A 15788-nucleotide genomic window follows, 5' to 3' on the forward strand; every position below is an offset into this window, starting at 1 on the left:
AGTGGAGAATTCAATTTATCGGGCTGCTTTTGTGCCGCTGTGTTAGCAGTTTTGCATTAAAAAAAGGCAAACAAACCAAGAAAGTGTCCATTCCCATAGCGCGCCGCATCTTTACTCCTGAGCCTCTGTATTAGGTGTCGGCTTAAATGCATCTTCAGTTACCCGACTCATGCATCATAGTTAGCGCAAAGTCCACTGTCTCTTTCACGCTTTTTTCCACCCAAGTTGTCAAATAACTTGCGTTAGACAGTCAGCTTGAGACGAAAACAACAACAAGAAGAGATGCAATACACGGAGGAGCAGATATACTGTGGTGCTTGCAGGGAGTTCTTGCACAGCTTTGACACAGAGGAGAAATTCTACTCCAACATAATGATTTTTGATGTACTGTGTCTCTGTGTGTGTTTGTGTGCAAACATGTCCAAGTGCACTTCAGTTTGTGTATCCACGGGTATGAGAAAATATGAGTGTCAGTAAATCTCTCAGTTACCAGAACAACTGCTTTTACTGAACAGTGTAATGTGAGTCACTCACTCCTCTAAGGTCTTCCATTTTCACATAAAAGCCAGGAGTTGGGTTTAAAACTCGGTGTAGCTACAAAGAGCATGCTTTCGGTTGTATTCCTTTCCTGCATTTTAAAGCAAAATGATGGATTCATCGAAGAGAAATTCTTCGAAGGATACTGCGAGCTGTTTAAGTGAAGAGCTCGTTTTGTCAGGGCGGGGTGGGGGCTTACGCACCGCTGGGGGATTAATCAAGTATGCGGATGTATGTTTGCTTATCGCTGTGCACTTATGCATGCACGTCTCGTCTTCATAGGTGAATTTCCATACATATACATGCAAACCTTATACTGTGGAGCAGCAGCAGGAATACCTGGCTCGGTAAGAGGATGCTAATGAATGGTAATTTAAGCTCATCCCCAGACTTTACTGTGTTTTAAATGAAACTAATGTATTTTTGACCTGCAGAAAGCTCATGCTGTGATTTGGCAATCTAAAACGAGGCAAGGGTAATAAACATGTGGGAGTGCACGTGAACACACACACGCAAAGCAACCAACCTGCACTTTGGCATCTATAGCACAACTCCTTTTAAACGGTTTATTTTCTCCTGTTCTCCTTCATGATTATCTTCCTCTCGCTTTCTCTCTGTCATCCTTCTTCCGGCTCTCCTTGACAAGTTTTCCTCACTCCCTTTGTGCCCTCTCTACATTTGTGCTGGCACAGCATTCCCACGGGCCTTTAGAATAACCCTTCTTTATGTTCAGGTATTGTACTTTGCCAGTGGTATCGTCTCTCTAGGGTGACCATGCAAACCGAAGGCCTGATATTGTGGCAGTGGTTGCCAGGCGCTGCAGGGCTAATAGAGGGGATGTTGAGAGCTTGTCCAGCTAGATTGAATCTGCTTTTTCAGGCCCCTGATAGATTCCCAGGGCCTCTGGGACCTGGGCACTTGTGTCTAGGCTCATCTGTGCTTTCAGGTAGAGTCAGGGCACCACAGATTGAGACTGAATTGCTGTTGAAGCACCACTGAGAACACAGAGTGCAAAAAAGGCAATGGATAGAGTGTCCTCGTTAACACCAGCATATTGCAACGTCGAGTATGAAATAGCCAAAGGTATCAGCTTTGCACAGAAACATAGACATTCACACCATAAATACACTACAATGTTTAGTGAAATGAAAGAGAATAAACTCTGTTTTTAAACATGAATTTCGCTGACAGTGAAAATACTTTGGAACACAGGGTCACACAAACAACAGCTTTCAATGCAAAACATGACTGTCTGCTGTTACAATTGAATGATAGGTCCCTGATTACCATTATAACATGCACCATTGGTAAATAAATAATGGTCTCAGGAGGGTCTGAACTCATGCAGTCTGTCTCATGAAGAGATTACTGGAACTTTAGAGCCCTTGTTTGAAGAATTATCCATGAACCTGCAGGAAGTGTTAGAAGTTTAGCTCTGTGGCCTAAGATGCTAATTCCAAGACACGACTCTGCCCATTTCTAATGGCTGCATGGTTCTTGAAATTTCTTTTTATTTTCTTCATTGTTAGCTGGAAGGCCATGTCAATGTCTGTAGGAGTGACCAGCCTAGTGACACAGTTTACAAGCCACAGAGGGACAATTGTTAGCGTTGGTAGTAAAAGCAAGGACCAAACTCTGTCTAAACAGATGCAGATACACATACATGGTGGTTAATGTGCAGTAACTGACATGCTACCTAGTCCCGAACCTGCAAAATGACCCTAGAAGGAAAATCTTTCTAGGTGCATGTTTGTTTAGGAAGCTACGGTACAGGTTGTGTGTTATTGTCTGTCAGTCACGCAGACCTTAGCAGGAAAACTAAGGCTTTTATTCAACAACCATAGCTATTGTAGTTTCTAGCAGGCTGCTATATAACCATCTATATACGAGAAACCCTTTTGCTCTATGCAAATATGGTTTAAGACCAAACAATTTGATTCGACTGTATGGAAACAGGTTATCCATCTTTGCAGATAGTAAATATGTAGCATTCAGAGGGATTAATGCACAGACAGTGGGTGCTGTTGTGAAACCAAAAAAGTATAAGCTATAAACTTCTCATGCGATTTACAGAGCAGATACGGTCGCTGTAGTAGACAAAATGCAATTTAATTCCACTTTAACTTTAAATGCATCAACCCAGGGGAAAACAGTAGCTTTCAGAAATCCAACATATTTTAACACTTGCCAGAATACTGATGCTCAATACTGCTGACTGAAAGAGTCCAGATGTTTCCACACACCCAGAGGCCAATAAACTGATCCAAGCATCCTTTTTTACTCTTTGTTTTCCTCCTTTCTGCCACATTGTCCTAATTTAGGATCAATCACACTTTAAAGATTATAGTTATAGGATGCAAGCCAACAAAACACTCCATTTTACACAATTTGTTGCCAGCTGACGGATCTAACCTGGCATATCCTCAAATGATTAAAAAACGCTGCATATCCACTCAGGGCCCGTGAAATGCTCCACTGAGCAGTGCCAGTGCGTTTTTTCAGAAGTTCATCTTTTACTTGAATGTGAAAGTTAAAAAATTCATGGCACCTTGTGAGTTACAGCCTTGCTAGACTGCCTGTATAGTAACTGGCTAAGTGAAAAGTGGAGCAATCGAGCTATGAGACCAGATTAGGTTCTGCCTCAGGCCAGCCTTGGAACCATGCAAGTGAAAAAGGAGACCATCTGATGAGGAAGCACACACACACATACATATATATATATATATATATATATATATATATATATACACATATACATATATATATATATATAAATACATATATATATATACACATATACATACATATATATATAAATACATATATATATATACACATATACATACATATATATATAAATACATACATATATATACACATATACATACATATATATATAAATACATACATATATATATATATATACATATATAAATACATATACATATATATACATATATATATAAATAACTGTGTAAGACTTATTCTGTTTTGCAGCTGCCACTCATCTGAAGAGTTGCCTTTACACATGCTGACATTCCTGCCACAAGGAAAGAAGTCCTTTACTTCCTCTGAGGTATGTTGCTGTATGATAACACTTACGCAAAGAGGAAAAGCGACAGAGACGAACACAGCAAGAGAGCCAGAGAGCAAATAGATGTGAAATTTAGAAAAAAACCCTGACTGTTAGGAAATCCATTAGGGACTCGGCAGAGACAGGACACTCCGGACAATTGGGAGATTGATTCCAAGGAAATCAAGGCCTGTGATAACTCTAGCCCCCAGATATCTGTAGCAAAGACAGCTTAACCCCAGACTAACACTACTCAGAGGCAAAATACCTTTGCTAAGCCCGGATTACCGCCTCTTTATAAAGAAAGGTACGGCTCCACTCTACAGGCTGCTGTGATGCTGATGTTTTCTTTTTTTTTTTATTAAGGACATAATTCACAACAGCACTCTTGACCTCCTTGGTGAAGTCTCCCATCAGCATTGGTCTGTCTTCTTGCAACGTGCAGACGACTTTATTGATTGTCTAGAAGGGCAAAACACTCTCAGCCAGAAGTCATCTCCACCTTTTGACTTCAACCTTCTGAGTGCACGCTAAAAACAATAGTGAGATGATTTAGACTACAGGGAGTGGGAGCCAGCAGGAGGGAGTGAGTGGGACGGTTTGTTTTGTTTCTGCCATGTTAGCCTGAAGCCAGTTTAATACTCATAAACTGCAACGTAGCAATTTTAATACCCACTAAGTTTGAAGACAGCTGGTTCAACTTGAACTACTTTGCAGTCAAAGTGATAAAACACAGAAAAAAACCTGAAATGTCACAGAAACAGGGATCATACTGGAGAAATAAACATTGGGAATCTCATTTACATATGAATAATGGATAATAATAATGGATTGGATTTATATAGCGCTTTTCAAGGCACCCAAAGCGCTTTACAATTCCACTATTCATTCACTCTCGCATTCACACACTGGTGGAGGCAGCTACAGGTGTAGCCACAGCTGCCCTGGGGCAGACTGACAGAAGCTGCCATATCGCGCCATCAGCCCCTCTGGCCAACACCAGTAGGCGGTAGGTGAAGTGTCTTGCCCAAGGACACAACGACCAGGACAGAGAGCCAGGGGATCGAACCGGCGACCTTCCGGTTACAGATGCGCTTCCCAACCCCCTGAGCATATGAAAGCATTTTTTTAATATTATGAACAAAACAATTGTTAATGCCACTAATCCTCATAAACTGCTTGAAATAATCACACAAGGCTTCATTCTACTGAGTTTCTACACATTTAATTTGGTCTTTTGAGTATAGTAGCTTTGCAGTAGCTTTTATAGTAACTCGTAGTATGTAGATATAAAATGGCTTCAAGTACATTTGACAGGAAGTAGGGAGATTATTCACAGAGCCACAGGGGAATCTAGGAGAATACCAAGGGTACATTTAAAAGTTAAGCTAGTTTAATTCCTTTGTCCTTTTTCCATTCTGTGTCACTTGGCCTTTATGTTTCTTCATTTAAACCTTACCCTCTTTCAGGCATGTTATATCTGAAATTGTAATTTGTCCTACCTAAGGATACTAATACCTTCATGCAAATAATCACAGAGGAGAACTAATGCAACAGCTGTAGACCAGACTCTGTTTTTTGATCCCGTTAGGAGACGACTGAAAACTGATGCAGGACAGAAACGGTGACACTGGAGACTAGAGGGAGGCAGAATAGACAAGCTAATGTCTGTGTCTCAGCTGTGCAGCTGTGTGCTTCCTGTGCCACATACAGCAACTAGTGGCATCCTCATGCATCTTTGCTTTGTGCGGTAAGATAGATCAGGGGCTGTCTCTCTGCCACCACCCAGATGGATGGCTAATTGTAATGGGAGCCCAGAACAGCTAACAATTAGACTCGAATGAAGATGGATGCGAACAGGGGGGTATGACAAGAGCAAAAAAGCACCTAGATGTGGTGGTGGTGGTGGTGGGGGGTGGGGGCGAAGGCAGAGAAAGATACGAAGAGGACAGCAGATGCTGGAAAACGCACTTCCTTCCTTAATAATTCCTCCTCCTCCCTGTCCCCCCATCTGCTCTCTCTTTGTCGTGTAAGTACTGTAAAAGCTAATCTCAAATGGCTATCCTATTTTACTCTCAGTTAAACACAGCCTTATTCTAAGAAATGATCTGAGGAAGAACAGATTTTCTGTGAAACATAACCATTTGCTGATAATAAATGTGGAGGAAATGACATTTTGCTATAGTAAATGACCAGTAACACTTGCTAAATGGTTGGTTAAATGACAGAGAAGGTCATATGTCATTTGCAGTTAAGAACACTACATATTACATTGATGGCAGTAACGGGCTGTTAAAGGATATAGCATGCATAAGTAATTAATGGCTCTAGTTGGACATTAGAAATCAGACTTGTGAAAAGCAGTGACAGAGTAGTCTACACAATGAGAACTATTCATCATCTGCTGAGGATAGCATCTTTATTAAGTGACAGATGGCTCGATGGCAATCTAATGTGCAGGAAACATGTCAGTAGCAGTTCTTAAAAAGGTCAGTAAAATCCTGAGTTGCTACAGCTTATCACCAGGTTGCCAACAATGCTGTCATCAGGTGTATCATCTCTTATCATTTAAGCGCTTAACTTAAACTGGAAACACCTTTCCTTCACTTATGATCTAGCTAGTCATGTATACAGTTACAGAGATTGATGCTCATATTAAACAGGTCAAAGTTTCAAATAATTAGGTCAGTGTATATACGTGTACATACCTTTTGAGAGCAGGCTAAAAACAAAAGCTCATGCCTTGGACTACTCTACATTCCTAGTTTCCCTGTGAGGGGCAGTAAGTCAAAAGACAGTCAGCTGAAATGGACTTACTGCGAGACAAGCTAAAAAGGCTAGTTTCAGGCTGAACCAAGTTCCAGTATAAAACAAATAAAGATGATTTTAAAATTTTAATCATGGTGTTTGTAGCAAAGTTACCCTCGTAAAGAGCTTTATTCTACACGTCTCAGTCACACATTCATACAAGCACACCTAACTTAGATTAACACACATTCATACTCTGATGCTGCAACGAAGCATCAACTTGGGGTTAGTATGTTGCCCAGGAGACTTTGGCATGCGGACTGGAGCAGCCAGGGATTGAACGACCAGCCTCCCAATTAGTATCTACTAATTGGGAGCTGAATATAATTGTTCTCGGACTCTATCTGACAGATAGAGTCCGAGAACAATTATATTCAGCTGGAAGTGAGTACAGTACATTGATATTAAAGCACAGCTGAGCACTGGGCAATTGCAATGTGGACCTTACTGCTGTCAAAAGACCTGTTAGAGAACCACAAAATCTATTACAGCCTATATAGGCCTTAAAGTGATGCAACCAATGACAGCAAAGACAACTTTAAACAACAAATGTCATCTTCACAAAAACCCCCCAAAGCATAACATTAGGATTTATGGCCTTGGAAATATGTTTTATATGAAATTTTATCTGATGCTTGAAATTCTTGAATCTGGTGTGAAGATCGGCATTGGCACTATGGAATGTTTAACAAGGCAGGCAGGAAAGGCGGCCTTATTTAAAGACTATCTGGGAACGTGAAATCATCTCAACAACATCTCCCACTAAAGCTTGCACAATATGTAATTCAGGAGATACTCCACTGATTTTGAGAACAAAAGCTTAAATGCTGAGCAACACTTAATCCCATGTGCTAATTAAAGGCAGGGATGGTGCAGACTGCATCTCCTAAATGCTCAAAAAAAATATCACATTTGCAAATCTATCATCATCTTTGGCACTTAGACCTTGATTTTACCATAGTAATAACTCTCTTGAGGATTAAAGCATCCAGGTGCAATATCATTATGAAAGCACTGATAAGACTTTTTAGTCATGCTGTTATAAAAAGGAGAAAAGCTGTCTATGGGATGTAGGGGTGCTTGAGCAAATCGCTGACCTCACGGCAGGCAAGCCAAAGAGATATCAAGTGCCTGAAGGAGTCATTTAGTACTAGTTAATGAGAACAGCACTGTCATGCTACAGTGGTCTGTTGGTGGGTACTATGGGGGTCTTGTACTGGGTGATGTTCGGGACACTGCACCACAATGCAGCTCAGAGAACAGCTAAGGTCACTCAGATTAACGCCTGACAGGAAATATGGCTTTTGCACCCAGACATGCACGTATATGCATACAGATGTGGATGTGCACATATGCAAACAGACATACACCTTCCTTCCAGCAAGCATCTCATCTGGGTAATAGCTATTTCAGGAAAGAACACAGCGTCGGGACAAACACTGCCTCCAGCTCTACCCTCTGCCTATGCTCCCTCTGCTTCCCCTGCTCACCCTCTGGCCTTCCTCCTCACTGCTCCTCTGCTTTTCTCTTTTCCTCACCTATACATTTCATCCTCTCAAACTGCTTTTCTGGCTAATTTTCTGACTTTTCAGCCATCCTTCCATCTTCTCTTTGTCTCTTTTCATCCTTGCACCTGCGGTCATGTCACCACGGAGGCTTGCTCAGCAAACAAGCTTACAGTTAGTTAAGACTGGGTGGTGGGCAGCCCACAGTTGCAGAACTTTAAACAGATTTAGAGAATGTGTGCTGAGATGGATTGCATTAATCACAGAGAGGGTGAGAGAAAAAGGGGGACAGGGAGGGGTTAGTGGTAATGGATGGAGGCAGGGGAGTAGAGATGAGTGAAAAGGTCTAACAAACAAGTGAAGGGTGTGAGGGAAAAAGCCTTAGTTGGAGAGGTGTGAATGGCAGTGATGAGAGAAAGGAATGGACTCTGAAAATATGTGTCAGTGTGTGCACTGTATGTTTGCCAGCTCCAAATAAACCACTATCTATCTCACGAGAATAGAAATGGTCAGCTTTGCCCGCAGACTATGATTACTGGCCCAGTTTTGTTTGTGAGCCAGCCGATGCTGCTACCCAGTTTCGCTCACAGACACATCACGATTTTATAAAGGTCTAAAGACCGGGCTAGACAGGAGCTTTAAACCATCTACCATTTAAGTTCCTATAAATCTGTTTTTGAGTGTTTTTTATTGCTATACTTACAAGGGTGAAATCTCACAAGGACGGACTGAAAGAGAAAATTATGCAAAGAGGGGAAAATGCTGATATTCACTTCTCTGACAGGCTATCTTAGGATTTAGGATTGGGTTTTTGGATGAGATTTGAGTAATGATAACATTTAGCTTGTGGATTTAAAGGACTACTTTGGCTTGAGGGAACTGATATTTTACATAATAATAAGAGCTCTTCCTGGGTGAACATAAAATTAATGCAGGCCATGGATATCCAGGGGGCAATGAAAAAACTCATTAATGTGGCTTTAAAACCTCTGAAAATCTTGCTTTTTCACCCTCAAATTATTATAATATTGATAGCTCAAATGCACAAAAAGTCAAATAATCTTTGTCTTTAGGACCGAATTTTTGTGATTTGATCAGATTTGTTTCACAATGGGAGCAGGATTCACCAACCGTAAGATGTTTAATTTTCACTCTGGTGTCACTAATCATAATAACAATAATACTGTATAAAAGTTTTATATTGTATGTTGCACCCAGAGCCTTTATTTATGTTAATAAATCTCATACTAATGCAGAAGTTTGGCGTTAGAGATGGAAAATGATTTTTGTCTGGTGTTTATATAATCGATCTGTTAATACTGCCATAATAAATGTGTTATTAATGATACAGCCAAGTGAATAACACTTCCCAGAGTTTAAACAAGACAACATCAAAGTCAATCTTATCATTTGTTACAATGACCATTATTACAAAAACCTTAAAATGTAAACAGATTTAAAAGTTTGATTTAATTGATTCTTTTCCCAGGCGGAGAAATTAATCCCTTTGGAATTATGTCAGGAATTGCATCTGGCATAAAAATCTGCCAAACCTGCCACGGTGACGAATCCTTCTGAATAAAGGAGCAGGCAAAAATCTCTAAACGTTTTCACACATTTGCCCCTTTGTTTGGACTCCAGCCACGATCCTTTCTATGCACTACCTGTTAAAGTACATGTGAGAATGCAAAAGGCCAGTGTTGTCAGATCAGACGCTAAACAGTCCTTAACCTTCTAGTCCCCTAACATAAACTCCATGTAATGTCCCATTGTGCTGATTTGAGCTGATGTGAGAATAGCGCAGTAATTGACCAGGAGCGAGCGGTCGCCCTGTGTCTCTTGTCACTCTCATGCTCTGCTCAGGCAGTCTAATCCAAACCTGGCTGACACATCCTATCTCTCAGCGTGCTCCATGTAAGAAAAGAAAAATCCAGACAATGTCCTATTCTGATTCTTGCAGCATTTTACGTGTCACAACCCCTTACATCACCGTGACGCCTGTCGAAAGAGTTTGCAAAGTAACATTTGGAGCCAGAGCCTAACTTTGCTGTCGATGTGATCGCTGTGAAATTTGTAAAGTCGAGATTATTACAGTCACGTTTGCTTGGCCAGTCTCGCACGTTTTCACTCAGCAGCACTGCGGCTGTCCTAAGGGAAAATTTTGCAGTGGCTGTTCGAGACCTCTGAGTTAATGAGGGATATTATACCAGATGTTCCAAAACTGTTTTCTGACCCTAGGTGGCTTATGAAATTGGCCTACATATGGCTACCATATTAAATACACTCAACAACCTTAGCCTGTCCACAGATCAATTATGAAAGTCAGAGACTTGCTACATTTATTTAAAAGAAGAAAAAAAAAAAACACTTGTGGAGAGGAATCGAAGACAGAGGGACAGACAGGATCCCCCAGAGGATGCGTGCGACTGGGTGGCTGAACTCCTCGCTCCAGGAAAAACAGCTACAAACATCCAAGAGGCAACACAGAAAAGAAGTTGTGCTGTGACTGGACTCTAAAAATGAAATGACTCATAAAACAATTTGGCCTGACAAACTTACTCCTAGGGCTATCAAAACTGAAAAAGTATAACCCCTCCTCTTTCATAATTTATCATGATATACAGCAAAGGCCAAACTGCCATGTGGAAAATGACATTAGAGTTTAAATCAAATACATGCAGCTGTGGGGGGAAAAACAGCTTCGCAGGACTGAAATGCCTTGTATGAGATTTAGGGAAGGGTAATTTTATGCAGTGTAAGGAGGTCACTGACCTGCAGGAGCATGAGAATATCTACTTAATGTTGCACAAAAAGACGAGTGAAGATATAAATACTCTGGAGGAAAGAATCCCCCCAAAGTGAATCTATTTATTAAGTTAATGGAGAAATAGAGAATTTCAGTTTGCATATCAGACAGACTATTAAAGTTTGACAATACTCACTGGGAGCAGTGGGTACCGCATACTACTGCTAATGTGAAAATACTGTCAGTCAATGTAGATTATACAAACACGTTAATCTTAAAGGGATGACCTGAACCCTGTGGAGTCCTCCCCTCCTCTGAGGGGTGAGAGAGATGTCAGAGCTCCCCTGTGGGCTGGAGGTCTGGAGAGCCAACCCTCTGGGACCCCGCTGAAGAGGAATAAAACTGTGTTCACCTGTACCTTCTGCGCCCGCCGCTTGTCTGCTCTCTGGTTCTGGTGATAGATGCGGCTAAAGTTGGACACGATGACAGGGACAGGCAGGGCAATTACCAGCACCCCGCTCAGAGAGCAGATTGAACCAAAGATCTTCCCCGCGATCGTCTTAGGAACCATGTCTCCGTACCTGCGGAAAGTGACAAGGAGAAAGAGATAATTAATTTAGTAAAACACCTATTGCATTTAATAAAATCTGTCTGCAGTAGCTCAACTTTCTAGTCAAGCACAGCCGACTTGAGGTCATTCATTCAAATCCCACAGAAGCACATGCTACTGTATTTCATGTTCAATTCATTTTAATTTGCCGGCTATTCATTCTTCCACTGCTTTCATCTTCTTTAAAGGCTTCTCTATGCTGCATGTATCAATGCCCACCAGAACAAGACTTGGCCTGCTGACTCTATTCCACCCGAAGGGAGAAAAAGAGACGCTCCCACCAAACCTCGTCTGTCACTGAACGGCACAGTAAAGTCCACTGACTCATTCACTGAGAGCAGATACTATTAACCTTTAGAGAGGAGAAAGAGGAGGACACTGTATGCCGGGGACATTTCCCAAAAGTCATTTAGCCCAATTCAGTCTGAAATATTTGCAAGTCAAAAGCAATTTCATCTTCAGTTCAAAGAGAGACAACACTACAATAACTATATTAAATCTCCCCCCTTTTTTCCCCAGTGAAGAAGCCATGCTGTAAGAATAAAGAATGAAAGGATGAAAAAAATAGAAGAGAATAAATTCAAAAGCTAAAGAAAACACAACTTAAGCTGGGAAAGCAACCTTTATTTTTAATGGTGTTCATTTCTTATTCATGAGTAAAAAGAGCAAGTAATTTGTTCTTGTTTTCCAGCTAAGCAACAAGTTTGACTGAATTCATTAGACCTGATCCAGCTAAGCCTACACATAAAACTTTGAAAATACTTTTTCTTCATATTTAACCTTTATTTATTTGTTTTTCTTTATAGTCAAGAGCATGGCATTTGTGGTAAAGCACAGTCAAGCTATTCCTGTGCAGTAATCACACTAATGTACAGTACTTACACAAAACTGATGCATAAATACGGTGTGTGTATGTGGTCACTAAACCACCTACCAGTACTTGTTAAAGACAAGTTAGCTTTAGAGCATAGGTGTCAAACTCTGGCCCGCGGGCCAAATTTGGCCCGCAGCCTAATTACATTTGGCCCGCGAAGCCACACCAAATTACTATTAGAGCTGGCCTACTGGTATTATACAGCTAATATATATATTGTTTAGTATTAAGCTTTGCTTGTTCCATATTCAGTTTTTCAGCAAAACTTGTTTGAGTCCATAAGAAGAGATTCATTCTTAAATCTGGAGGGAGATTTTTTTTTCCAATAAATATTAAGGTTAGCCCGCGACTTTGTTCCAGTTTTGAATTTTGGCCCACTGTGTATTTGAGTTTGACACCCCTGCTCTAGAGCAACAGGCTAACATTTGAAACTACTGAATATAGCTTATGCAAAGAACATAACACAGGTGTTCACACACACACACACACACACACACACACACACACACACACACACACACACACACACACACACACACACTGGTCAAACTAAATTACACTATAAGTACGTTAGTCTGAACACATCTGTTCAGTTGCCCACTAATGTCAATTTCTAATCAACCAATCACGTGGAAGCAGCTCAATGGATTCAGGCGTGTAGATGTGGTCCAGACAACCTGCTCTGACTTCAGATCAAAGCCAGGATCAGAAGATAGGGAAGAAGGGCGATTTTAGGTGACTTTGAACTTGTCATGGCTGTTGGTCTGAGTATTACAGAAACTGCAGATCTGCTGGGATTTTCCTGCACCTCCATCTCTGGGGTTTACAGAGTATAGTCCAAAAAGACAAAATATCCACTGAGCAGCAGTTCTCTGGGCAAAATCCCTTGTTGATGCCTGAGGAAAATAGCCAGACTGCTTTGAGCTGATAGGAAGGCAACTTCTCTTCTTCTTGTGGCTGTTTCCACAGCGAGTCATCTGACTCCATCTTACCCAATCCCTAGCATCCTCCTCTGTCACACCAACCCTCTGTAAGTCCTTCACTACATCCATGAATCTCCTCTGTGGTTTTTCTCTTTTCCTCCTACCTGTAAGCTCCATATCCAACATCCTTTGAACAGTATATGCACTATCGCTTCTTTGGCCTTGTCTAAACCATGTCCATTTTCAAATCTTCCTTGCCTCTCTTACTTTGTCTCCAAACTCAACCTGAGCTGTGTTATTTCCAGTCCCGTCCATCCTGGTCACTCCCAATGAACATCTAAGTATCAAAAGCTTACCTGTCCATTGGGAAATCAAACCTCAGCTCGCTCCTGCATGGCAGGGATAGAAAGGCCACAATCACTTGTTCTAACTGAGTCACACAGAAGAGCATCTCTGAATGCAGAACATATCAAATCTTGAATGAGAACACCACATCCAGTCTTTATTGCTGCTGTGTCATTTAGATGTTAGGGTTAAAATTTTGTGTAAACTACATAAAAGTTTAGATTCAACCTGCCTAGTATCAGTGGTTCAGACTGCTGGTGTAATGGTATGAAGGATAGTTTCTTGGCACACTTTGGGCTCCTTAGTACTTACTGAGCATCATTCAGATATAACAGCCTTCCCGAGAATTGTCCAACCTTTATGACCACAGTGTATCTTCTGATGGATGCTTCCAGGAGGATAACTCGCCAGGTTACAAAGCTCATGGTTTTACAGTTCACAGTACTCAAATTACCTCCACATTGAGAACATCTCAGTCCAATAGAGCACCTTTGGGATGTGGAGGAACAGCAGATTCACATAATGGATGTGCAGCTAACAAATCTCCAACATCTGTTTTACGAGGAGTCATCGTTGATAATATGCCATGAAGGATTAATGCCGTTTTAAAAGCATGGGGCCATACCCAGGAATGCTTAACAAATAAAGTGGCCAGTTAATGTACTACTTGTTATGTTACATCTAATCATTACTTGGAGTATTAAGTGGAGTCCTTTTACACTGTTGTAAGGGCACTGCTTCTACTACAGATAAATACACACAGTGTATTTGAATCATTTTCTAAGTCTATTTTCACTTCGATCACTATTAGCAGATACATTTACACAGATACTAACAGCACATGGTGCTGATACAGTTGATGTGTTATGGGACCCTATAGACCCTAGTCAGTCAACTTGTTACTGCTATTAGTCATATACATACACACATGTTTTCACACATCAGCTTACTAAAATAAGACAGTCTGTGTAGAGATGCAGTAAAGAGTAAAGAGAAGAACCCTGTCAATACCTTTAAAGCACTCCCAAGACAGATAATCTACAAAATATAGCCAAATAACTCTCGTTACAGCAGTCCACTTTGAGAGATCACACACAAAGGCACTGGTTGTTATTTGAGGACTTGCAAAGAGTGCACAGGAGGCTTTTCTACAATGAACAATAATCTGCTTAAAATGTTGTGCTTACGATAGTCATTTTATAATCTAATGAAACACTTCTGTCGCAGTCTGTTGGTCCGAGTAAGAAAAGCACAGCGGCAATACATATGCGCACATTAACCATAAACACACACACAGAAAAGCCATTCGGTTTATTTCGGCGAGGGAGATGAAATTCAAGATGAAACCTCATACTCATTAGTCACAGATTTCGGCAAAACAAGCCTGATATGAAGCCATTTAAGTTAAGGGATGCTTTTTCATCTACAAAGTAAAGCACTGCCCACACACAGCGATGGTCCACAGCCATAACTGAGAGTATACTTACAGAGAACATTTATCGTCCCTTCCAAGAACTTTAATGGCCTTTCTACCCAAATTAGGCAATAACAATCCTATCAGTGGTACAAAGGCCCTATCACTGCACAACATTTCATCTCCTCCCCTCTTCAGAAGATGTTCCCATTAGAAGGAAAGAAAACCTAATCATATTCATCTGCAAGCTTTCTTTAATGGGATCCTATTAGATTTCCTGATAGAGGCCCCTCACTCCTAATACTACAGTCAATTTGCTGCTCCCATTTAGTCAAGCTGGTCTGTCTCTGATGATACCACCATCAGCTATTATATATGCAACAGAAAGAAAAAGCTGGGTTTGCACACATTAAAGAAAGAGCTTTAATAAGTGCTATGAGAGAACACACATGCTCGCGTGTGCTTGCAGTAAGCTAAATGCAAATTCTTCTCCTTTGAAGGCCGGGGTAATTTCTGACTGAGAAAGATGATGCTAAAGTTGGCGCGTGAGGTGGAGGTAAATTTCTCTCAGAAAAGAAAAGAGATGGATAAACAGTGAGAGGAAGTGATATTTTCTCAGCAGATGCTGTGCAGCGAGAAGACTGTCTGATCTCTCCATCAGCTCCCTTGCCTTCCTCTCTGGCTCATACCACAGTCCCACATGTGCACAAACACACAGAATGATGGGCTTTTTGTATGCGCAAATAATCACAGAGTGCACATGCATGCACATGAAGCATCTAGGTCAGGCGGGAAGGTCAGTTCTTGGTCTGAATAGTCACGTCCTCTGATAAGAGGACCAGCTCTCTCTGGATTATTAAAGCCTATAAGGGTCGGACGGGAGCTTATTGAGTGGAACTGAGTGCTCTTGTGAAGTTATGTGTGATGGATGGATTATCAGAGATGGTCTGAGG

General features: G+C 41.1%; 1 protein-coding gene across 6 annotated transcripts in view; it reads right to left on the reverse strand.

Annotated features, from left to right (window-relative positions):
- kcnd3 (potassium voltage-gated channel, Shal-related subfamily, member 3) overlaps window positions 1–15788 on the reverse strand; it is a 113183-nt gene that overhangs the window by 11075 nt on the left and 86320 nt on the right. For all 6 annotated transcript variants that reach the window (XM_040048191.1, XM_040048186.1, XM_040048188.1 and 3 more), the window contains one exon: window positions 11082–11250. In XM_040048191.1, the coding sequence (XP_039904125.1) occupies window positions 11082–11250 (169 nt within the window). The remainder of the gene's footprint in view (window positions 1–11081; window positions 11251–15788) is intronic.

Source organism: Simochromis diagramma, unplaced genomic scaffold (assembly GCF_900408965.1).
Source record: "Simochromis diagramma unplaced genomic scaffold, fSimDia1.1 OVJJ01000387.1, whole genome shotgun sequence".
NCBI lineage: Eukaryota > Metazoa > Chordata > Actinopteri > Cichliformes > Cichlidae > Simochromis > Simochromis diagramma.